Source organism: Periophthalmus magnuspinnatus, chromosome 1 (assembly GCF_009829125.3).
Source record: "Periophthalmus magnuspinnatus isolate fPerMag1 chromosome 1, fPerMag1.2.pri, whole genome shotgun sequence".
Classification (NCBI taxonomy): domain Eukaryota; kingdom Metazoa; phylum Chordata; class Actinopteri; order Gobiiformes; family Gobiidae; genus Periophthalmus; species Periophthalmus magnuspinnatus.
The window spans coordinates 19,668,802-19,695,599 of NC_047126.1; the positions used below are offsets into that span (position 1 = coordinate 19,668,802).

Here is a 26,798-nt window from a genome sequence, read left to right on the forward strand (position 1 = left end):
GACATGCACGTGGTTAGACTGAAAAGGGCTATATCAGGATGTGAGTAAATCTGATCAAAAACAAAACAAAAAAAACACAATTTACACAATAGAAGGTCATTTTCAATATTAAATCGTAGTACTGTCTTTTATATTACCATGTGGCCTTATATCTGTGTAATCCCTCAGTCGTCCAGGTAGGTTCCATAGTGGTCCATGGGCGTATACTAGTCTATGTGTCTTATACTTGTTCTGATACAGTTACACAGAGTTATACAGAGTTTATACAATTAGGATTTAGTTTTGATACTATTTTTAATAGCGATATTATCTGATTTTTAATACCTGTGACAATCCTAGGGTAAATAACAGGAGGCAAAGAAGAGTATGGTGGAATTATAATTAAACTATTACAAAACTACTGAGTCAGAGTATTGTATCTTGAATACTTGGAATACTTTTAAAGCAAGTTTTATTTAAATGTAAAATGCAGCATAGGATTAAAAACGGCTTTGCTTGTTTCGCTGTTTGTTATGTGTTTTCTTTGAGAAATTCACCACAAAAGCAGTGTTTTATACCGTGCAGATTTGAATTGCTTTATCATGGAAATAAACACATTTTAAAACCATAATTTGAAGTGTATGTTATGATTTGAAAGTATATTAAAACTACAAGGTATACATTTGTTGTTTAATTAATGTAGATCAAAACCACTACAACATCAAACTTTCTCTATATTGCCACTACTGCTACTACTATTACTTGGGTTATACTGTCCTCTAGTGGCGACATAACAGAACTGCATTATTTTCCACAGTATTTTCAGTTTAATTCATATAATATGGTGTAATCAGATACACAGCGCCCCCTATAGTCTCAGCCCACACATCACAGCTATGACAAATGAACCACTACAGAACAGATGAGAGCAGGACTTTTTGTTTTTATTTTTATTTTATATCTTGATATCTTTCATACCATCTGTTGGAGCTGTACCTCTGGCCCTGTGTGGATGTGGTCAGAGCAGTTCAAATATCGTGTTTTTACATGGAGATATCACAGGGACTGAAATATACAGCGAATTTCTGCAGAATCAATGAGTGAAGCACTAAACGCTGTTCAATTTTATCAGTTATACAGAAATTTTAAAATGTATCATACAGGCTGTGTACATGTTTTTCTCCATCTATTCTTCACGCTCACATTGAAACTAAACCACAAGTGAAAAAGGTGGTATTGCACATTGTCTGTGTAATTCCTCAGTCATCCAGGAATCCAGATATTGCACATCGCTACAAACAACTGAGCCACTGCCACTAGATTCAGTTTTAGAGGAACTTCTAGTGTTTTTAGAGTCTCCAGTCTGGTTAATAAACTCCAACCCATCAAACCCATCATCTGCAGTGAAGCTTGTTGGTGTAAAGTAAAGTTTTGCGGTTGTTCTTGTCATTCTGTGGCAGAGCTGTATTTAAAGCCTGTTATGAGCCTCTTAATGGACTGACCTCCTCTGGTCCTTACACAGTTTTAGACCAGCAGCACTCTTCATCCATCTAAAGCCCTTTTAGCTTTTAAAGGAAATGTCGACAAGTGCTTCTTAAATGGGCCAATTCACTCACACAGACACATTTTCTCAGTTCTTAGAGAGAAATTATATTGAAAAAAAGAAAGTATTTCTGGAAGTAGTATTAATAGACAGTCATACATTCACTCAATACAGAAGTTTGAAAAAAAGGAAAATCTGTAACTATAGAATACTTATACTGCTGTACTGTGCTGGTATAGGCAAAACTGCTGCAGATAATACTAGTTCTGCTACTACAGTACTACTGCTACTACTACTACAGACACTGCTACTGCTAGAAATATACCAATACTACTACATCATTCGCTAAGAAATGGGACAAGATCTATTGCCACAAGATTTAGCACATAGGAAAACCATCCTGTGAGTGCTGTTTTTTACATTTGACTTCAACAAAAAAGGGTTAACTTTGCTCAGTTACACTTTTTGAGAGGCTGTACTTTCAAGAATCAGTGTTATAAAGATAGAAAAAATATATAAATTAAAATCAACAATTGTGAGGCCAAAATTTTGAATTGGATTGTGCAATTAATTCATTATTAATAAAAAAAAAAAGGGTGGAGTTTTGCCTTCACAGTAAAGTTAATAACAACAATCATGCTATTATTGGACAATAAAATGATTTATAATTAGACGGAGACAGAACACAGTGGACATATTTTGAAGCTCAAGAGCTGCTTATATAATCCATCTATACTGGAGCAAGACAAGTTTACCTCAAAGACACGGGAAAAATTGTGTACAGGGTCTTTAAATTAACTTTATATATACATACAGTGGAGATGACGCATTAAACCTTCTTGCATATTAAAACAAAGCACTATAAATAAGCACTACACACACTGATGACCCCCTCACAGCTCTCCGCTATAATCTGTATTTGATTCGCTCCATCTGCCCGAGCTGCTGCCGCTGTCTGGCCCCGAACGCCCCATCGGAGGAGTGCAGGTGGGGGCGATATTGAGCGCTCATGCAGAAAAGCACAAGCAAACCCAAGGACAGTCACTGAAGTGCCAGTGACAAATCGCAGACACCTTTTCCTCCAAAACAACCTTCGGGAAAATAAGCCGTTTCCTTGGAAATGCAGGGCCGTGGAGGCAGGGGTCAGGTACTGGAGATACATCTCACTAATAGAGCCAAACAGTGCGCAAGGTTGAGTGAATAGAGCCACATTCAAAGCAGTTAGCCTCAGATAAACCCCGGGGCGTAGTGGAACACAGGAGAGCAGCGAGATGTGAAAATAAATGCTGTAGGAGTCGAAGGGACTGTGGGAAGAATGGATGGTCGCTATGGCAAACAACAAAATCAATTTACAAACTACCTTGAACAATGATACTACTACAGCTCCTCCTACTACTATTACTACTACTACTACAGCTCCTCCTACTACTATTACTACTACTACTACAGCTCCTCCTATTACTACTACTACTACTACTACTACAGCTCCTCCTACTACTATTACTACTACTACTGCCCCTCCTATTACTACTACTACTACTACTACTACAGCTCCTCCTACTACTATTACTACTACTACAGCCCCTCCTATTACTACTACTACTACTACAGCTCCTCCTATTACTACTACTACTACTACTACTACAGCTCCTCCTATTACTACTAATACTACTACAGCTCCTCCTATTACTACTACTACTACTACTACTACTACTACTACTACAGCTCCTCCTATTACTACTACTACTACTACTACTACTACTACTACTACTACTACAACCCCTCCTATTACTACTACTATTACTACTACTACTACAGCCCCTCCTATTACTACTACTACTACTACTACTACTACAACAGCCCCTCCTATTACTACTACTACTACAGCCCCTCCTATTACTACTACTACTACTACTACTACTACAGCTCCTCCTATTACTACTACTACTTTAGCTCCTTCTATTACTACTACAGCTCCTCCTCCTTCTACTACTACAGCTCCTCCTATTACTACTACTACTACTACAACTCTTCTTACTACTACTACTACTACAGCTCCTCCTATTACTACTACTACTACTACTACTACTACTACTACTACTACTACTACAGCTCCTCTTATTACTACTACTACTACTACTACTACTACTATTATAGCTCCTCCTATTACTACTACTACAACTACAACTCTTCTTACTACTACTACTACTACTACTACTACTACTACTACTACTACTACCTCCATTGAGTGTCATTATTATTGTCATTATCATGTGGGTGCAAACACTTTAAACACTGCTTCTGTTCTTAAAACTACTACCACTAACTTCTACCAATACTACTAATAATACTAATATATTAACTAGATAGTCAACAACTATCTTTACAAAAAAGTACTAAAAAAGTAAGATTATGGATCTGAACCGTCAACCTTCTGGTTATGACCACCTGACCCACAAAGTCAGCAGCCTGATAAAGACAGGCCTAATCATTTATGTGTATTTTCAAATATAAATGTAGAAAGTAGGACTAAACCCAGGAGTCACTATATTTAACCAAAATACTTCACAAAGTTAAATAAACTAGCAAATATATTCATAGCATCATGCATGGCCTAACCCTAAAGCAAATGCACCGATGTAAAATAACGTTCTCTTTAGACAGTATCATCCCTTCTGAAGTTCCTCTGGGATACTGCAGCTGTCCAGTGATTAGTGCTAAAAGTACCTGGAGTGTGCGTGTTTAAAGTAAATCTCATCTGTAAGAATGAACAGAAGCAGACAGTTAATGTACTCAATGTAATATGCATGAACATGGCGCCCTCTAGAGGATAAGCACCTACCCGCAGGCAAGAGCAGAAGATCACCTCTAAACAAACCGGGCTAATGACATTCAGTGGAGATAATGTCTTATCTCTAATGAACTAAATCATAAGGCGAATATAATATACCACTTTAAAATGACTTTGAATTGTAAAGTAAACTATCATTTTACAGGAGTTCAAGGTGCACTGTGTAACTTTTCTACTGGGGGCTGAGAATGTTTCACCGTATAGCATAAATATATATATTTTTTAATCTCCACAGAGACAATGCTCACAATAAGAGTGTGTGTTTTGTGAGCACTGAAAACAGGGCAATAACATCCCCATGGAGACAAGCAGGTGACTGAACATCAGACAAGTTACATCGTGTACTTTAGCTGTGGGATTAGCATTTTGTGCATTTTGTGTAGATACTACTAAGGAAAAGGCTCGATACTTGATACCACTTTCAGTACCATAATGATACTTAAAAACACTTTCATTTTCAACACGAATTAATAGTAGTTTCATTAATATGTGTGTAATATGTGGTTTTATACTAGTCAACAAACAAACAACAAACTAACAACAAAAAGTTACATTTTTATCCTGTTAATGTTTTTTTTTTGTGTTTTTTTTCACTTGTTCAAATCTAGTTTCAATACTTCTTTTAGCATCAATTAGTATCCAGATATTTTTGAAATTTTAACAATTTATAGCAACACTACACACTGAGACAGAAGGCTGGTGGTTCGAATCCCGCTCTCAACATAAACATTAGTGGTTGAGCGGTTAAATCCACTGACCCACAGGTTGGCGGTGCGATTCCAGCTCCCACAGATGAACACTGTCATTGCGTCCTTGGGCGAGACACTTAACCCACCTCGCCCTTAGTGTCTGTGTACTCCGGTGTATGAACGTGTGACTGGTTCCTTGATGTAAAGCGCTCTGAGTGCTTTGAAGGTGGAAAAGCGCTATATAAAAATGTGACCATTTACCATTTAAAAGCAGAAGTCTTAGCGGTTTATTTGGCCAAGGTTAACTGACTTTCTTACTTATCCTCTTGCTTTTCTAAGTTCACTCGCATGTCATCTTGGGTCTGTTTGGTTTTTGCACCATCTGTAAATTCAGACCACTCTCCTCGCCAAGTTCAAAGGTTAAAATCCTGCTCCCTCTCCCCTTCTGCTACCCAAAGACCCTAATTAAAACGCCACAGGCCGACCAAGCAGCCTGGTCAAAATACTGGCTAATACAGGACCAACACAAAATATTTTTTAATATTCTGACTGCATTTTTTGAAACATAGTCTAGAAACCCTGGCAGAATTCAGGGCACATTGATTTGCTGTGGCGGTCTCAAGACAAGATAAAAGAGATTTGTTAACATTGAAGTTTCAGATCTTGGGCCAAATGTAAGATGCTTGCTTCATTGATTTACTGTCATCTGGAAAGTTTTCATTCCAGTCTGAACAAAAAATATACTTGAAGGAATACAAAATGTAAACAAGTACTTAAATTTTATATGATTTGAGTCACCTGTCAGCCAATCACGGTAATCGGTATTTGCCTCTCAACCAGTCATCTGTTCAGCTGTTCATATAAAAGCACTCTCTACCCCTTAACTCATTAAACCATCTCACAGCAGCAGAACAAGCAGCCACCTCAGTCTTTCCATCTACTTTTGGTCAAACAATTAATATTTACAGCTATGATTCCTTTATAATCTTCTTTTCAATAACAAACAACTACTATTATTACTACTATTACTACAGTCACTACAAATGAATAAAGACTAAATACATGCTGTTAATAATAAGACCTAGTTACAACTTCATTTCACACTTAATTTAACCACTTCTCTATAACAAAATAAATAAATAAATAACATAAAATAAAACAAAATAAAAAAATAAAATAAAAATAAACACAGAACTAAACTTGGACTAGAACAGGACCCAAAAGCATTTGAGGTAAAATTATGTCCTCCGTATCTAATTTTAAAGCAGGTTATTGTCTAATATGAACTAGTTCTGTTTTCGTCAATGTCATTTTTGTTTCTATAGCACATTTACAACAACAGCAGCTTCCCAAAGTGCGTCACATGAACAATAATTGGAAAAGAACATTCCAACATTTCTCGCTGTTTTAAGACAGTAACAATCCGATATAGGCACTTTAACTGTACATTTTCTCCTGTATAAACAAGCATGACCTTTGCAAAGTCATGTGTAAAGTTCCAGTATGAAAAAAGGTGACATTATTCAAAACAGTCTAATCAGAATAATCCCTAACATGCTGTGTAGCAAAGTTAACAATTTTAATTCAAACACGGAGGATTAATCTGTGTTTATTTAACCATTATTACCCTGTGGCAGCTGGTGTTTGGTTATGTAAAACACTACCAGGTTGGACTTTGTATGTTGATTGGAAACCATGATGTATTTAAATCTGTTTATCAGTTAATAACATTTTAATAGGATCGAAGAATAACATAAGAGCTCAAAAATGCCTGCTATGGCTTAAACACTTCAGGTATTTTTAGATAGAAAAATTTTAGAACTCAAATTTAGAGTAACAATTTACATTACGCTGTCAAAGGCCTGTACTGGATTTTATTTATTTTTTTTTTTTAGCTAAATTTGTCCTGTTCCAGTACATATATATTGTATAAACAGGTCAAAATAAGTCTGATGTGTACTGTTTGCATCTAAAAATAAAACTTTAGCCTCTGAAAAATTAACATGCTCTGAATCTAAAAGGTAATGGAAGAACAGCTTTGGATCACTGCAAACTGTTTAAAAGGAACTGTTTTTAGTGACTTATTATGAATGACATATTTTTTCATTAGAGCTAATTAAAGTACAGTTATTATTACGTTTTACCTCTTCATTTTCTGTATTTGTACTATGGCTATATTGGTCACGTTGAACCTGAGACGCACACAACAGATTTCACTCTTGTTTTGATGAACCGTGTCTGTTCCTCTCCTCTGGGCTTTCCTCTAAGTGTGCGGTGCAGGCAGAGCAGTGACAGGTGCGGCGACAGGTGCAGAAGTGAAACGCATAAAAACAAGGAGACTGACACCTGCCGTAATAGACTATGGCTCGCTCCGTCAGGGGAGAAAACCGCGCCTGTCTGTCTAGTTTTGTCACCCTCATATCTTCCCCTCTCCTTACCTACGACTCTTTACCCGCCTTTGTTACTGCCATCGACTATCCCCGCTTTATTTATTATTAACTAAGGTCTCGGCGTTGCCTTTTTCTCCAGCTGTCAGTCAGAAAATAATAAACTCGTGAAATCTTGACAAATGGTTCACGACTTTTGAAAAACTTGTTGAATGGGGAGAATTTTAATTGCATAGTTGGTGGGTTGGCATGAAAGCTAGGGGCATATAGACCACTCCGTGAGATACATACATTTTAATGACAAAAAATAGTGGTCGTGCTCATGAATTTTTGACAAGGGGACAAAAAAACTAAATAAGATATTATTAGATGCCAAAGTTTAGCCGGAGTTAACTTATACAAACTTTGTGCATCTGTCAAACTTTGCCATAAAGTTGTAATATTGGGCATATAGCACTAACGCAAATCTTATTAACATTTTTTTAGGCTTGGCGCTGACACAATGTAAACCAAATGGAATGTTGTCAAGTTAGAGCAAACTGAACTGTACAATATGTAAAAAAAACAAAAAAAACAAAAAAACAAAACAAACACATTTGCCTTTTAAAAGTTCTTAATATGGAGTAGCCATTTGCCTAGTCTTTTTTAAATAGCACTTTCAAACGCTCAAAGTTTCTTTTCAATTTCACGCATTATTCACTCCATAAAACTATTATCCACGGCTGCCCTGGGGTGGACTGACAGAAGTGATGCTGTCCATCGGCGCCATTTTGAGCACCATCGATCCATCTCTCTAGCTCTAACGTGCACGGCAACGTAGGGGAACAGCGGTACTAGGTATTTCAAGTCGTCTCCCATCCAAGTACTACCCAGACTCAGCCTTGTTTAGCTTCTGAGATCAGACGAGATTGTGCATTCTCAAGCCGATATCGCCGTCGTATGTATAAACTTTACTATACAATTTTATACACCATTATAGTTTACTCGATCTTCCTCTGTCTTCCTCCATCTTGTTCCTTTTCTAAGCTCCCTCAAGCCTCCGGGCCTTGTTGCTGTAGCAGAATAAACAGCAGTAGCAGTAACTTCACATACTTTCTATATTCCTACATCGATGCACACTCCTGTAACTGTCTATAACTTGAACAAACAAATCCAAAATGTCCGCCTTATCCTTGATGTTCCACCATCTTTGTTTCTTTTTTCGTTTGTGCTTCTTACGCCCAGTTTCTTGTCCTACAGGGAGCCTCCTCTCTGGTCTGTCTTTAAGAGACCGTGTGGGCTGTTAAACTTTTCAAAGTCTTCCTCTGTCACCTCGTCTCCTATATATAGACTCTCCCTTCAGCTATTTAAACTGGTACATTTGAACATGCTTCCTACTTGTTTGTGCCTACCCATAAGCTTACCTAACACTAGAAAGTTTTCCTGTATAGTTTATATGTATTTAACAGAGCACTCTGCATTTTATAGATTGTATATTGGCTATTTGTTATAGTTTTGTTTGTTAAATACATTAAAATCGGGATTTCTGTAGCATTTGATAGTGCTATTGAGCTACAAATAACCTCTGCGAAATACTTTTTTTTTTTTTTTACTAGAAATTGATTTTTTTTTTCTTTTTTACTGTAGTGTTTGTCAGTATTGAGCCTTACCTTGTCGAGGTAGGTGTAGCTCCAGATTTTTCCATCAGCAAAGACTCTGGAGATGATGCGTCCCTGGTTGTCGTACTCCCACTTCTCTGTGGTGGGACCCCTCTGCAGCCCGGTCACCTGACCCGTACTGAGACAAACAAGGGACATTTAGATTACATACAAATGGTGTACAATTGTGTGTGTTATAGTTGAGATAAGTCATTGCATTGCTCTTATTAAGTCATGCAATTAAATGATATTCATGCTCTACATAAGGTCATATGCTCCTTGGTTGTTATGGTTACTCTTTAAAATGTGAAAAACAGAAGTGGTTAATATTTCCTAAACATTCCTAATTATTCACCACAATGTGTTTATAAGCACTTCTCACAACTTTCAGAGCAAAATTTTGGCATCTTGATAATGCTAGCAACAAAAAGCATGTTGACAGTGCTTTTTTCTAGTTTGTGGAAGATAAAATGCTTTATAATTAATCATAATAATAACAACAACTACTATTATTAATTAGATACTATTATTAATTAGAAGCACAAGACAGCGCACAGCAGACCCTACAACCTGCTTTTACAATATATCTGTACTGGGGCAAAACATTTTTTACTTAAATGCATGAAAAAAATGACTAAAGCCACTTCTTAGTCTTTAGTAGTTGAAATGGGGGGAGTGAGTACCTACCTGGAGTATGTGAGATTGACAGATAGGAGCTTGCTGCTGGGGACCCAGAGTGTGGGGTGGCCCTGAGTGTCGTAGATGATCTTCAGCAGAAACTTTCGGTGATCGTCGTAAATCTTCTCCGTCCTCAGCGACCGGTCGTAATCCACAGATAACAGGTTTCTTCCATTCACCTGGAACAGACACACAGGCAAAGTGAGGGACTGAGAAAACATGCTGACTGCTGATGAAATATGTTGAAGGACATTTTGGGAGCCATCTTGAGAATGGATCTTCATCAGGAGTAGTACTGGGTGTGTTTGAGCCAGGTTGACAATAATAACAACTGCATAGGTCCATCTAAAACATTTAAAACAGTATTGTTACTACTTTCTACATCTTTTCTTTCTTATACATACAGAAGACATCAAATATATGTTGTAAGATATATGGGATTATGAGAAAAAAGCTTACTTAACTCAACAAAATACTTTTTTATAATTTATATTAGTAGCCACCATTTGCTTTGTCAACAGCGCTGCAACTCTTGGCTTTTGCTTTTCATGATGAAGTCTCCTGAAATGGTTTTCACTTCACAGCTGTGTTGCGTCAGGGTCAAGGATTGCCAAGAGGGCAAATCAGCGATCAAAGCAAAGGGTGGCTATTTAAAAAAAGAAGATAATTTTACATCATTTTGTTCACTACATTCCATACGTGTCCATTCATGTGTTTTAATGCCTTCAGTGAAAATCTACAATGTAAATAATCATAGAAATAAAGAAACGAAAATGAAAAGATGTGTTATATATGTGTTTCTTATACCGCTTTAAGATATTGATATTCTTTAGACTTGAATGGGATATTTTGAGTGACTATATATTTTAGCTTCCTCCATGTCGCACTATTGGCAAGAACGTTCTGGGTTCGAGGTTTGCATATCTGAGTGAGTTTCCTCTGTGCTCTCCATTTCCCCCTTCAACCCAAAACATATACAGTAGGAAAAATCATTCAGCTAAGGCAGGCAACAAGATCTGGAGCTGGATCCCAAAGCGCTGTACTGCTCCTGACAGGCTGTTCCAGTGGTATTGAAGGATGTAGAGAGCAAATTACCCTATAGGGACATTAACGTGTACCTTAACTTTAACAAAACATAGTAAAAGAAAAGAAAATCCTATCTGTCTTAACCCAAACAGTATAAAATTGTATAAAATTATAACGTTCACTTTGACACTGCTGGTTGGTCATATGGTTAGATCACAATAACAATACATGATAACTTGCAAAATAAAATATGTACATCTTGCAGTGTGCTTGAGTACCACTAGAGGTCCCTGTACACCCAGAAGAAGATGATAGGCCTATTAAACCTTATTTATGACACGTGAGCAGGTCCAACACAAACAGTGGCAGCGCAGTAAATCGCTGAATCAGATCGACTAAACAAACAACGTGTTTTATTCCTGCTCGATTTGAACTTACGAACTGCCAGCTCTCACTCACATCAGCTGTTCTGCACTTTATGGACAATATTTACTACTTTTTAAACACAATTCTGAATTTATGAAGACAAATCGGCAGGGTTTGAGCGCTAAAGTTGTATTAAGAAATGTAGGGAGGAGATATATGACAAATTAGATAATCAATTGTTTGGTTTCATTAAAGTTAAGAGTCCTGTTGGAAAGTATTCAAAAGTTTTGTTTCTAAATGAGCATTAGGTGCAGGGGCAAGCAGACGGATTCGGACTGTGGCTTGGGTCCAGTTGGCACAGTTGTAATTCTAGTAACTAGGAAGGAAAATTGCATTGGCTACATCCTTTTTTAGAGCTGGACAGAGACAGTTGTACCTGGGTGTGACCTTCTGGCTCGCAGGCAAATGGTTAACTCACTTTACTGTAGTCCCCATTTAATCTGAAGGAAATATGGGAGACATTGTAATGGAGTGTGTCACAATATTAATATGAGAATTTTATATAATATTAATTTAACTCCTAAATAAATTCAAATCTCTATATTTTTTCAAATAAATGCTTAATAATAATAAAAAAGAAGACAAGAAACCCAAATGCTTGATTACATTTTCACATAAACCTTTTGTCACTTGGATAATTATTCAGAAAGAAAATAACTGGAGTAACTGAACATCCCAAAACTAAAAGCACTACTTCAGAGAGTAAAAGTACGTTGTGAAAAACCTTCTCTTAAAATCAACAGTTTTCTTAAAGGAGCACTAAGTAACTTTTCTGGTAGAGGGTCTGCCACTTGCTTATCTGTGTTATACCTGGAGGAGACACCACCAGGCCAAGTTACAAGTCACATCAGTGAAGAAGCAAGCCTGCTCACAGTGGTTTATTAAGTATTCCAGAGGATTAAATATATCTATACTTGAATGAATGCATGATTGACAAGTTTAATGCCATACTATGGAACATTCCAGGCAAATCAATAACACCCTCTTAGAGACAAAGAGGCGACATACCCTAGACTGTACATGTATAAATGGACATAGCTAACCTGCTAGCCAGCATGTTTCAGATAGGACGCAAGCATGGGGGTGCTTCCGGCTCCATCGACTCTGGCCCCAATTCACTTTCTATTGAAAAACCCCTCTCTCTGCAACTGCTGCTGTCAGGCTCTACATGATCCTGGTATTTTCATTTTGCTACTTTGTCCATAAATCAACATATGAACATTAATAACAGACAAATCAGGCACCTTCTTTCCCCGAGGTCACTAAACCAGCGGTGCAGATGGAAAGGGACATTACTTCATCAACAGCCTTACTCTGGATTGGCTCTTTGGTTGCTAAGATCCTCGACCCTAATAATTCGCCCCTATAACTGCTGGCCTGGATGAGCTTCATTTGACTGGAGCTGAACGCTACGGATGACGTCACACGCCCTTAATCCATTTCTTTATACAGTCTTTGCGTACCCTCCACTGGAAAAGTTACACAGTCCACCTTTAGAAAGTTACTTGCCTCAGTCAAATTCATTACCACCCACCTCTGCTCTTTCATTTGTAAACTAGGCAGCTAAAGGTTGCGTAGTTGGCGATGTTGAGACAGTGGCTTGGTTCCAGTTGGCACATATGGGCAGGTTGGCAGACTGGCAGATGGGCCAAAACTCAAACCAATCTGTGCGTACGCTCCCTGTGTAACTGGGAGATGAGGGGATGAAGCATTTGTGGAGGAGATACAGCAGAGGAACAAGAGGCGCAATCAACAAGTGCAGATTTCCCAAAGGGCGAAGGCGCGAGATGTATTGAAACCAGAATATCTATGGTACAGTGAAATGAGCTGGATTTTGAGCAGCAGCTATTTTTTCACATTAAAAAATTGTGAAATGCAAATATTACCTCAGTTAAGTGTCAGTTTGTGGAAAAAAAGTGGAAAAGAAAAAGTTGCAAATTACAGGAAGCAGCACTGACTTCTAAATGTGCAAAATTCCCTTCAAATTCTCTGACAATTTACACACAAGAAACACATTTTCTAACAGCTGAAACATTTAAGAAAATTGATGTGTTGGCATATATTTGTTGAATTTTTACTATTGTACAAATCAGTCAAGCTTTGGTCCTTTCACATTACGGTTGCTATAGGTAACAGTTATGGAATTACCTCGATTTATGTTACAGCTCCTGCTCATTTCTGCTCACATTCATACACCAGGGTACGCAGACACTGGGGGGGAGGTGGGTTATAAGTGTCTTGTGTCATCTGCAGGAGCTGGAATCACATCACTCAACCAATGCAGTTTATGTCGAGAGTGGGATTTGAACCACCGACCTTCAGATCAGTGGACAAACACTCCACACCAACTGAGCTACTGTCGCACCGAGGCAAGATTTTGGTTCATGATTCATGCCAACTAGGCCTATGTTTTAGTGTAATGTTTAATCTGTCATATGCATTTCAAGCAATGGTATTCACATGTTTTAGGGGTTTCTATTGACACAGACCAGCAGAGATATGCCTTGAGTAATATATTAAAGACGTTGTAACTTCAGGTGGACGTTAGAGACGAAAGCTGCATTTAAAAAAAATAAAAAGAAAGAAAGAAAATCTTCCCAACCCAGCTTACAAGACGAAATTTGTAATGAAGATAACACTATACCATAATTTACTCCACTATTTGCAGTCTGAATTGTATCACTTAAAAGGCGTAACTACAAAATCATTCCCCGATTCCTGTGATATTCTACCTTTTAAAAACAACTCTGTAATACTTTTAGACTTCTCCACTTACAGCCTCACTGCTTTTCACTCAGCAATGAACAATTCGCCAATTTAAAAATTCAATCACTTTACTATTTCCCTGCTCTGTGTCCCTGTCAATGTCAAATGAACAGAACAAAATTGTTTTAGCTTCTTTCATTTTCTTTTCAAGGTTTTGTGGCTTTAAGATATTTCATCCACTTTGGTTCATTTGAGACGATTACTTCGGCACTCTCTCGGTTAGAGTTATATTTTCAAAGGGGCTGTTGTCAGGGTCAAATCTGTGTGTCACGCCTCACGGTTTGTCTGTCAGTGTTGGAAAAGTGGACATTTAGACATACTATTATGATATCTATTTACATACAACATGGCAGTCCTATTTTCCCAAGCTGACGACAATCACTGGTCTAATTGGGAGAAAAATGTTTAACTTTTACTCGTATCAGTCTGATATACAACACGCTATACAACATCACATGCTTTAAAACCTCTATTACACAAGATTTTTATAAGTTCCAGATGTCACAGTTGTCCTGGGCCAGATTAAAGCTGGGGCACCTATGTATGTATATGAATGTATAAATTTAATGGTACATGGTCACATTTTTACTTTTGCAGTAAATGTGACTCAACTACACTCTCTTTGGTACTTCCGGTTAGGCGAGAATCACATTAATTTCAGTGGAGAATTTGGCGTTTTACCGCTAAAAGGTGATAAAAAGTAGGTTAATTTATATAAAATGTCCAATATTCATGTACAACACTGCATCGTTTCTCTGGGAGGCTTTAAAATGTCTCTGTAGTCCATATAGAACTTATCTGCTGTCAAGATCGGCAGCTCCATGCGAAGTAATACAACCTGAATGACAATGGCGGCGCCCACGGCAACTTCCGGTATAAGGTGAATAGCGCCCAGAAACCTCTTGGCACATCAAGTATTCACATGGAGATATAGCTACCACACTGTATGGAAAGATGAGGGAATGTAAATGTAAGTCTCACTTTGCAATTAAAGGTCCATTATGTAACTTTTATGGTGGAGGGTCTGCCACCTGCATGATGTTATTGCTTTGCCTGGAATAATCCACAGTATGGCATTATTTATCACTGTGTAAACAAGCAGGTGGCACCAAGTTACTGACCAGATCTATGGAGAGACAAGTCCCCCCCATCATAATGTATGTTTTTCAGTGTTATAATTAAAATACTATAAAATATGTTTAAATGAATCAATCAATGAATTTTAATGCGTTAAAAGAAATACAATGGAATATTAAGTAATAACTCCATGGAGACAAGCAGGTGCGACATAAACACCAGACAGATTGACCAGCCTTTTACTTGGCTTCACTAGATTCCTGTGAATAACCTCATGCATATTAGCATTTAGCATGTAGCCAGACAGAGGGTTCAGAGATGTTTCTCTGGCCCCACACTTACCTCATCATCATTACCAGCTCACCGTGGCAACGCAACACAGCACTGTACACACAAATTGTCATACATGCAACTGTACCACATTCTGGCTATTATGCATAATATTTACTTTACTTGCAAACACACACCTTTGCCTATCTCGTTATCGCAGGACCCCTCGTGCTGCTACATTCGTTAGGGAGAGAACATGGACCGACCTCCCCCAGAGGAAGCGCGGTGACAGTTTTTACACCATTAGGGCCTTACAAAGCTTCATGTAATATTCAAACATTGCAGGGAAATCATTGTCCCTCTGCTTTTGTGGCTAGGTACTCCTTGACAGTGCTACTTCAAGAATGAGGGGACAGCAGTATAGAAGATGAGAAGGAACTTGCTGAGTCTACTGCCGTACATGTTGTCGCTATGCTAAAATCACCCAGTATGCAAAACAATACTCGGGTAGTGATGAAGTTATATAGTGAACAGACTAATTAAAATACCTGTGTTTCTATGCTGGTAAGTTATATTTATTCATAGGAGTAGGTAATATATGCTAATATTAAGACAAGACATTTCACCCACATTGTATAATTATTCCTATTATTATATGGCTAGTTAGAATAAAAGAACAATAAAAGTAATGGTACACAATCTGGATGTCTAAATATATGATTAAAACTGTCTATTAAAGCTGCAAATGTGACTTATTTGTAACCTATTTAAAGGTGTGTGTGTGTTGTTTTTGTTTTTTTGTTTTAGCTCTAATATACTTTAGCTCATCTGCGTACCTTCATAGACATAGATATGTTTTGTATTTGCTGCATGTCGTACTGAGAAACATACTGATCTGACCTGCCAGAACCACACACTTTGACAGATGTTTATAAAGATGGGTCTGGAACCGTATCATGTTTCTCCAATATCAGTTGGGCGTGACTGACAGGCGGATTAACCAGTCACAGAGACACGTGGTCTGTTCGTGTCAAAACAAACATGGCAGCGTAGGTGTATAAAAGGGAAAAAAAAAAAACCCCGAAGAGGAACACTGTGGATTTCTGCAGAATCAACATGCAATACTCTTTATCTCAGGTAAAACAAATGATATATTTAGTTCTGAATGATTGAGAGATACGTGATATAAGTTAGAACAGAGTCTTGTCACGCCTTATGGTCTGATTCCAAACCCATCTGGATTCAAACAGAATGAGGAAGGGTCTGGCTGGTCAGGCAAGGAAGATGCCAGGAAAAACAAATTCTCTCTATGAAGACAAGCAGGTCACATACCCTTCACTGGGATTGTTAGATACCTTTAACCTTAAGTTACTTGCTGTTTTAGTATTTCTGACACACTCAGTACTAGTGTGTTAGAAGTAGGGTCCATCTTAACACTTTGTTCATGGATTGGTCATTTTTACCCAATAAGTTTCGTAACTTGGCTGACCAGATGGTCTGTGATGCACTGTCGTCTGAGAGCTTCCACTCAAAGCCTTTGTGAAGAGCAGGTGCTGAGGTGATTAGATAGGCCATCTGCCAAGAGCCAGGTATGTTTTAGGAGAGGCATCATCATCATCATCATCATCAGGAGAAGCTTATATACTGGGAATCAACTTTCTTTTATGTAATAATTATGCTTACATAAAAAAACAAAACACTGAGAAGTATTTTGTTTTATTAGGCTACTTGGAGAACTTTTCCAGATGGCAAAGTAAAAGTACATTTTTACCAGCTGATCATTTCAGCCTTTAAACTGCATTCTTTTAGTGTCATGTTGCTAGCTTCCTATAGCACGGGATGTTCCAGACTTACAGAGAGGTAGATGTTTATTTTTATATAAAAACACAGATACAAATATGTTAAAAAGGTTAAAATATATTTAGCCTTCAAGTAACTTTAAAAGTACAAACTACCAAAGAAACCTAATTTATGTAAACCAACAAACCAACATTTCCTTTGAGTGTGTTATCAGCGCTTGGACTGGTAGAAGATTTCCTGTGCACTTGGGAATCCTGACAGCCTAATCGCGCCTTGGAAAACTGTTGCATTCTGGGACATGAGCCCAATGACCCTTATGATTTGGGGGAGTTAGTCCTGGAAACACTTGTCCCGCGTGTTATAATTGTTTCCTCAGTTCGGTGCTTTGCCTGAATTTATGATCAGAGGAACTGCACTGGAGTGGTCCACTGCAGTCTATCGGCCATAAATCACGTCAGGCCCAGCACGCAACAGGGAGAGGCTTTAAGAAACATTTATTTTTATCACTCTTAGCAGCAATTACACAGCCAAGCAAATAAATACTACTGCGGTAACAATTATACTAAAAGTGCTTGAAGTAAATGCAGAATAAGTTTGTAAGGTAATTGAATATATGAGTTATGTGGCCACTTGAAGGCGCATTAAGTAACTTTTCGTTTGAACACATCGGCTTGTATCCACAGGGACGTATTTGCTTTGTCTGAAACGTTCCACAGTATTTCACAGAATTGCTAAAGAATAACTTCAAAATATGTACTGTAAGCGGCGTTAACTCTCCACAGATACGACTTGTAACTTAGTAGTTTGATGCCGTTCTGTGGAAAATTCAAGACAAAACTATCACATCTCCATAGTGACAAGCAGATGCTGGCTCCCCACCGTAAAAGTTACATAGTGTACATTTAACTCGATGAAGGGTAGAGGATTATAGAAAAAAAAACTATGAAAACTAGGCATGAAACAGCTTTGGTAAATTGTCCTAAAATGACATAAACTGTTGCCCAACGTCCCAAACGATCATTCACTGTAAAAATAAACACACAATGCAGCATGTTTTTCATCCACTCTATGAGGATGGAACTGAAGCTGTTTCACCACATTCCTCTATGGATAGTTTGCAAATATCAATTCATTTACTTCCCTAATTACTATGTTTACAATGGAGAGTAACCATCAGAAAATTGTGTGTTTTTGAAGTTTTACCGTGTTTTACATTAAAGTGACACAGGACACATTTTGGTTCAACTGAGGACACTCGCTGACTCACATCTCACACATATCTTACAGTCGTCCACCAGAGACTGCCTCTCTCCAAATAAAATAAAAGAGCTTTAGAACATAAATATCTCAAATACTGTCCAATTGTATTATGTTACTTCATTATAAAAGGTCAGAGTTAAAATGGCTTCAGAATCGAGCATTTAAATATTTACGTTTGAAGTACTGAGCTTATATCATTGAGGAAGTTTATTTTATTTTAAGAGTAATTTTGGCACTTCACAAGAAATCCAACCGAAATTAATACTCCAAATAAAATATTTTATTAACCACTGAACCAAGTAAATAAAACCAAGTTGTGGTCTAAACTGAAATCACAAGATCAATATATTGATTTGGTGCTTATCTATTTATCTCAACTCTATGATAAAAAAATGTTTACTCTCTTCACTCACTGCACCTATTGGTCAACATCTGCCACACTGACTGACCAATCATATTAAAGTGTGAACTTGGAGAAGAAGCAGATATTGGTTAAATATAAAGGCAATATATAAGTACTTGCCTTCTCCTTTCTATTGTTGTGCATATAAATCCTTAAAGTAATTCAAATAATTTGTTGACTAATATACCACAGATTAAACAACTAAACTTCTAAAAAAAAACTACAGCCCTAAATGAACCAACATCAAATCTAAACTGTGATCTAAGCTCCAAGACGTACAGTTTTTGGCCTATTTCCCACGTCTACTAAATAATGAAACCAAACTTCACCATTCCAACGTAACACAAATGACCTTATTCTACTCAAACTCAAGATTAACGCTGAGAATTACAGTCGTCTAGATGTTATGTTTTTGCAGTGAACCCTAAAATGACATTCGCAGATGTGCAGATGTGCTTTCTTTGGCCTTACCCTGAGTTTCCGTCCGAACACGACCACTTTGCCTCTATTCTGCTCCTTCCTGAACCTCCACTCCACCAGGTTCTGTCCGTTCTCCCCGGGCAGCGTCATGTTACGGCGGGCTATGGTGGGATTCGCTGCACCTGCAAAACAAATGGAGAAACCAGACGAGGGATTTAATGCGTGGAGTAAATCAAATGTAGTGGACAAGGTGTTTAAAGGGGTCTAATAGAAGGACATGGCGGGTAAATGAGGGCAGACTGAAGCTTCTGTGAAAATGTGTAATACAGGAGACTTAAAGGTCAGGTGATGTTAGGACAATGTATTTACACACTGTTCAAATGACATTCAGATTTTACTAACGACTGGACAGTTACTAATAAATATAAACCAATAAAAAACTAATATTTCACAACATTTATTTTATTATAATTTTTTATGTTTTGATTTTACACAAGCAAATTGGTATTATTTATTTGGTTGGGACAGTGCATGTTAATGAACACACATGAGATGCATAAAATAAACATGGTGGATTGTTGCCATAGTCACTTGCTTATCTGTTGTCCTTAAGTGTGTTCACAAAGCACAAAACAGTGTGTCTTGCCCAAGGAAACAACAACAGTATGCTGTGGTCTGAGCAGGGTTTGAACTGCTGACATAGGGCTTGGTGGAGGAGTCACTACTGCCCCCCTGTGGCACCTGGTATTCCCAATGTTCTCCCATCCAAGTACTAACCAAACCCAAACCTGGTTAGCTTAGGCATTCTCACTGTGGTATAGTCAACCCCAGCAGGCTATTTATGATATGACATCTCCACTATTAAAGACACATATTATTATAACTTTTTTTTTTAGCTTGTATCTGTGTTATAATATTGTCCCCTCATCAAAAAGATACCTGGAGTTGTATTTTGCTTAGCTCACACTTGTTTGATGAATCCTGTTTAGTTGGTCAGCTCCTTCTGAGCACTCAAATAACACATGACTTTGAATTTCACAGGGTTTACGTCGCAGGTAAAAGTCTGGAGTCTCCTGCTTTGTTTTTTAGCTTGATAAATCATCATTCCACTTGTTCTAAGGATTTCTGCCATTAGACTGCGCTCACTGTAACTGCATGCTTGTGTTAGCCCTGACCCTAGTTGTTGTTTCAAGATCATGTTTAAAGGCCAATACCAAAACAAATAATGCATAAATATTTGCCCTTCAATACAATCCCAGGTTTAGTTCAGTCATAATTCATTATCAGGCAGTAAGAGATGACTATCTCAGTTCTGCATCTAAACCTGCTGTCCTGAATATAAGACCTGTAATATGGCAAACAGACCATGAGCAGTGCGTTCGGGCAGCAGTGGAGCATGCACAATAGAACATAATGGAAGCACATGTTAAACCTGTGCACAAATAGAGCCATGGTGTAGTGTTTACCTGCATAAATGAGATCTGCAGAGCGACGCTAAAGCACATGTGACACTGCTGTCTCAAACAATCTACATCACAATAACATGTTTCTGCAGCCAGCAATGCTCGACAATGAGACCAGGGCGAGTGCGAAGGCAGAAGGAACAGTGTTTATAATGGACTAAAACTGAGACTGAACCAGGACTATACCAGGTCCAGGACAAGACTAAGCTAAACATAGGACTAAAGCAGTGCCAAAGTAGGGCTAAATCAAACCAAGGACTAAACCAGGCTTAACTAACACTTAACCAGGGCTGAACCCAGACTGAACCAGGGCTAAAGTAGGGATGAATGGAGACTGAACAGGGCCAAACCAGGACTAAACCAAAGCCAGGACTGAACCAGGGCCAAACCAGGACTAAACCAAACCTAGGACTAAACCAGGGCCAAACCAGGACTAAACCAGGGCGAAACGAAGACTGAACCAGGAGTAAACCAGGGCAAAACCACCACTAAAAAAACCTATGACTAAAACAGGGTTAAACCAACACAGAACCAGGAATAAACCAGGTCTGAATCAAGACTAAACTAAGATTAAAGCTAGAAGTACAGCAGGAAAGACCAACAATAAACCAGGACTGAAACAGGGACTAATCCAGAGCCAAACAGAACTCAACCAAAGCTAGGACTAAATCCGTGCTGAACCAACACTGAACCAGGACTAAACCAAGGTTGAACCAAGATCAGCTGTCGGCACCTCCGGGTAAATCAGAGCAATGATGTCTTAAATACAGATGTGTAAAGATTACTCAAACATGCACAAATCACACTAAATACAACTACAGGGTAAACGAGAAGGGGCAACAACTATAACACAGTTAAAGATCTAAAGTTTATTCTGCATAATAGGTCCACTTTAAGCGTCAAATGTCATTTATAAAACTTGAATCCAGTACAATATTGAACATATACGGTTAAATGAAAGTTGACATTTTCCTAACACCTAAAAGTTGTGACTGCCAGCTCATAATACACTGGGTATAGATTCTATTGTCAGACACAACTATTGTCACATATTTCTGTAAAAATATGTCTTGTCAAAATTGCAGTGCTATTCACCATTTATCAGGCTGTTTTTGACAATACCTAGGCTTGATCAGATAGGGCCTCAGCACAAGTATGTGTTTTGTGAAGAAAGTGGGAAGAATTCAAAATGACCATAATAACCATTTGCAGACTTTTATCTGAAAAAATAAATTGCATGTTTCTAGCTTTTAAAAGTATGTGACAAGTTTATTTATATAGACTTATAAAACTACCAATACAGCTGTAGTGGTAAGATCTCTCTTATGGGCTCGACACACGGGGAGCGACGTCGCTCGCTCTCCATTTATTTTCAATGGTCTCTGTGCGACACTGCGAAAATCGCTTGTCTCTCTCACCTCCGCGACAAGCGAAAGTTGTGCACGTGAAAACCTCGCGCTCGTGCATGTCGACGTGCACACGCGGGCCTGCGATGCGACTAATGAAAGTTGAAAAATGTTCTACTTTTATCGTTGTCGCCTGCACAACAGCCAGTCAGCAAGAGTTTGATTGACGAGCCAATGCACTGTCCACTTCAGAAACATCATGGAGGAGAAAATTATACTTACCGTGTCGGATTTCCCAATTCTTTTTGACATATCTCAAATCATCGTAATCATGATACGTACTTCCATTTGTTATCTGTGAATAGTGACGTACCTGCGAGTATATGGGGCTCTGTCTGGTAGTGACTGTCCATCCCGTTGGCGTAGATGACACGGAGCGAATGGTCGTTTCCTACTTGATAATTATTTCGAAGTTGGTCTGTGAAAACAAGACATAAAAGACATTAAAAAAAATAAATACAAAGCAATACAAAGGCAGCAAGAAAAAAAACAAAACACAATGCCAGCGTAAACTTTTGCAGTCAAATTAAAGACGTGTGAAAGAGATGAGCAGAGGTGAAAAAGATCATTAATTCTTGAAGGGAACCTGGTAAAAAATATTTGTATATAGTGTGTGCTGCTGTGTGTGTTGTGAAAAAAAAAAGTATAAAAAAATAGGCATAGCACTTGATGCCATCAGGCCATGTTACAGGTCAGATCTGTGGAAAGGCGGCCTCACTCACAGTAAGAATGCACATTTTTCTGCGGTATTTTGAACCATTAAAACATTGAATACATGCAAAATAATGTTTAATGCTGTACTGTGGAACATTCCAGGTAAAGCAATAAGAGCAAAGCAGGTGAAAATGTACGTACATAGTATAGCTTAAAACTAAAACTACAATTTGTTCCTACCTATCCAATAATAGAATTTAGCTTAACCAAAATCTTACTTCATCAAATAAAAAGAAAACCGGGGTAAAGTTTATTTTTAAATAGTCTTAGCTGTTATGAACAAGATTACCCAAGCAGACTGATCTGATTTATTATGGTGATATTTTTTACAAGAGGATTATTGCACATTCTGTTTTTTGGAGATGGAAAAATGTGGGGAAAGTGGCTTTTAGTGCAACTCAAAAGTCTTCATCTCTATTTATTCTACTATGCGATCTATGGTTTATTTCTGTTATACTTTATAGTCCTGTTTTAGACCTGATTTAGTTTAGATCTCATGGTCCTGGTCAAGTAGTAGTTTACTAGTAGTAGGGCTAAACTGCATGTGTGTTTAGAGAGATTGACTATGAATAAGGAGTACTAACAGCAGTAGTGGTAGTAGTAGTAGTTGTAGTAGTAGAGAGCACTGTAAATAAGACTGATTGTAGTAGTAGACATAGTTAACGGTCCAGTAGTAGTAGTAATAGTACAGCAGTTACTGACAATGCACTAGCCCTGACATTTTGACCTCAGATAATGCATCAGAGCACAGCTTCACTCTCATTCAAGGCTGAACTGTAGTGGTATAAGTAGTAGTTATAGTACTTGTTCAAGGCTAAACACTGCTGGTATTTCATGATGCTTGTTCTGTTGAGTTTGGAAAGGCCCAGTATAAATAATGCACATTTATAGATAAGGGGGAGCGGTTCTCGTCAATGCCTTTGAATAACTTATTTACTTTGATTCACCTAGCGTTCGATGCTAGTGCTACAGATAGTGTTTATAGTGATAGTGTTTATGTTCCGTTACAGGTTTTGGTGCCTGTACCAAAGATTAATTTTCCTTCATTTAAACAGGTTGTTTAGCTAAAAGAGGCTTTCCTTGGACATTTTGACATTTTTGTTATTGTTTACTTTTTTAAACATAATTTATTCACTCTTCAGTCTTCAGCTTTTCCCAAAATGCTCCACTCTGTATGGCATAAAACAGACCTATTTCCATGGAGACAATTAGGTGATGCCAGCAGGCCAAGTTACAAGTCAGATCTGTGGAGAGTCAAGCCTGCTCAGACTAAAAATGGGTGTTTTTTTTTTTAAGGTATTTTTTGCGCATAAAAAAGAAACACCTGTAATTGAAAAAGATAAAAGATTGAATACAAGTTTAAAGTCATACTGTGCAAGAGCATCGCCAAGAAACAGGCAGGTGGCGCATCTTGTACCGGAAAAGTTACACAGTGCTTCTTTAATATTGATAAAAGTACATTGATGGATTATGCTACTGAAGAACAGATCCAAGGTCAATTTTAATAAAGTTTTAGCGTTGGATAAAACAATATTTTTAGCCATAAGTTTATGTTGAGGTTGCACTGAGGTGTTGAGGTTATGTTGAGTTTCAGTGTGTGGATGTGAGCTGGAGGCATTATAGCCATTTATGTGGGAATCAAAGCGTCCAAACAGAATCAATGTAAACTGCACTTTTCCCATGATGCACCAGCTACAGAGAGTATTAGAAGAGCTATAGGGCCAGTAGCCTTTCCACAAATGCAGAGGTTAAAGGTCAAACAAGCAGAAATACAAATATATGTATTACATTTATATATATATATATATAAATACAACCATCTTATAAAGTTTGTATTGGTCTCTCTGACAGAGAGCAAGAGGACGAGGAAGAAAATAAAAAATAAAGTTATTAAAAACTAAAGGCCATTATGGCAAGAAATAATCTATATTAATATTATTTTGTGTTTTTACTTTATTGCAAAATATTAAGAACATTAAGAAAATTTGAATTACTTAACACATAACACAGGTCAAAGTTAATGAAAATTCATGAAGTTTAATTTAATTTTTTTTTTTTTTTTAAGTTTTTGTTTAGTTAAGAAGGCAGAACATAAACTATTTTCTCATTTCAAAACTTGTGTGTGTAAAATGTGTGGTTGGTGCAGTTTCCGCTGTGATATATTTTTTCCCAAACTGTATCAGGAACTAACTCTTTAAATTGAAAGTGAAGTGTTTTTTTTTTATTTCAGTAAAATGACAAAAACCCAAACTGGAGTCTCATTTCCTTGAGACAATCATTTCATATTACCAGCGCTCAGAGGGAGGGGTCCGTCAGGCTGTGACATATCCTGTGGGCTGATTCCCTCTCTGCTCTTAATCAATAATGTCCTCCAAATAGTGTTGTTTTATAATGCACACAAGACTTACCAAATGCATCTGGCAAAAACTTTTTTGATATCTAGTATTTATTTTTATATTAAGGTAATTCATTTGTTGAGATTAAATCCATAGACTGTATAAAGAAGTCGACTAAGTGAGTGTGACGTCAGCCATAGCGTTTGGCCCCAGTCAGATCAGCAGTTACATGTGCGAATTTGGACCCAGTTCCATATTTGGAATTCTGACCACAAATATCACAGCAAACAAAGAGCCAATCCAGAGCGAGACTAGTAGTGCCCCTTCCCACCCACTGGTTTTGCATGGAGCGAGGGTTTAGCAATGCTGTCGATCAAACCTTTTGCCAACACTAATGAGAGCGAATGCAGGGAAAGAAGGCGCCTGATTTGTCTGTTATCAAAGTTCATATCTTCAGTTACAGACACAATAGCAAAATAAAAAAATACCACTGTCACGTAGAGCAGGTTAATACGAACAATTTAAGACCAATATGACAAGCCTGACAGCAGCAGTTACAGATCGAGGGGCCACAGTTTTTTAGTACAAAGTGAATTGGAGCCAGAGTCAATGGAGCCGTAAGCGTGCCCATGATCACTTCCCATTTCGCTATGTTCATTTATATATACAGTCTGTATATATACAGTCTTAATGTTTGGCAAGCTAACGACAAGCAAAATTACAAATAAATAAAAATCTAGGACAATGAAAGAATATTAAACGTTAAAAATGTAATTGTAATTGTAATTTGACATCACCTGTCCATGGGTTGCTATAAATCTTGACACACAACATATTCTCTTTTTACAAGGCTAGTCTTCTATTTGCTTATTATTCATGTTTATTTTATTTATAGCATTTATAGCAGTGTTTCTATCTTGAGTTTCTATAAGGTGAAATAAGACAAAAGATAGTTGATATACAATTTCTGGTCAATAAAAATGTTTCGTGTTAAGAAATGTTTGTATTGATATTTTGTTTAGAATTGGTCATAAAAATCTGTAATGAATGTAGATCCTGGATTAGTGATACATTTCTGTCTTACCTTGTACGAGTGTGTAGAAGGAGTCTATGGAGGACAGGTTTGTGGTGATGGACACGTCTTCGTCTCTTCCCGATGTCTCGATGTCCACAGCGACGGCCCCTGATGACATGTCGCCGTGGAGATTAGTCACAACACCCGTGGGGAAGGTGACGTTTGTGAGACGGCCCTCGCTGTCATAACTGCAACAAAGATGGCGGTATCGTTGATATTAGTAGACAGTAGAAATAGTAGTAGTAGCAGCAGTTGTAGCAGTAGTAACAGTAGTAGTATAGCATAAACAGCACCTGCTTGTTTTCATGGTTTCTCTTACGTTGCCTAGAATGTTTCATAAAACGTTTGCAGGCACATTTTGCATTTACTCTGATATGTGTTTAGGTGTTTTTTTTCTTTTTGCTCCCAAGTACACATGTATTCTTACTCAGAGTGGGCTTGCCTCTCCACCAATCTGACCTGTAATTTGGCCTTGTCTTGTCACCTGCACCTGGAGATCAATATGTTTAATGCCATACTTGAACATTCCAGGCTAATCAGTAGCATCTCCATAGAGACAAGCAGGAAAAATCACAATAAGTGTGAAATTCAT

At 37.8% G+C, this 26,798-nt stretch overlaps 1 protein-coding gene across 2 annotated transcripts in view; it reads right to left on the reverse strand.

Moving 5' to 3' along the window:
• LOC117393469 (teneurin-3) overlaps window positions 1-26,798 on the reverse strand; it is a 516,796-nt gene that overhangs the window by 10,945 nt on the left and 479,053 nt on the right. For both annotated transcript variants that reach the window (XM_055225737.1, XM_055225739.1), the window contains 5 exons: window positions 26,216-26,394; window positions 22,395-22,499; window positions 19,264-19,394; window positions 9,774-9,943; window positions 9,099-9,225 (listed from right to left, as the gene is read on the reverse strand). In XM_055225737.1, coding sequence (XP_055081712.1) covers window positions 9,099-9,225; window positions 9,774-9,943; window positions 19,264-19,394; window positions 22,395-22,499; window positions 26,216-26,394 — 712 coding nt within the window. The remainder of the gene's footprint in view (window positions 1-9,098; window positions 9,226-9,773; window positions 9,944-19,263; window positions 19,395-22,394; window positions 22,500-26,215; window positions 26,395-26,798) is intronic.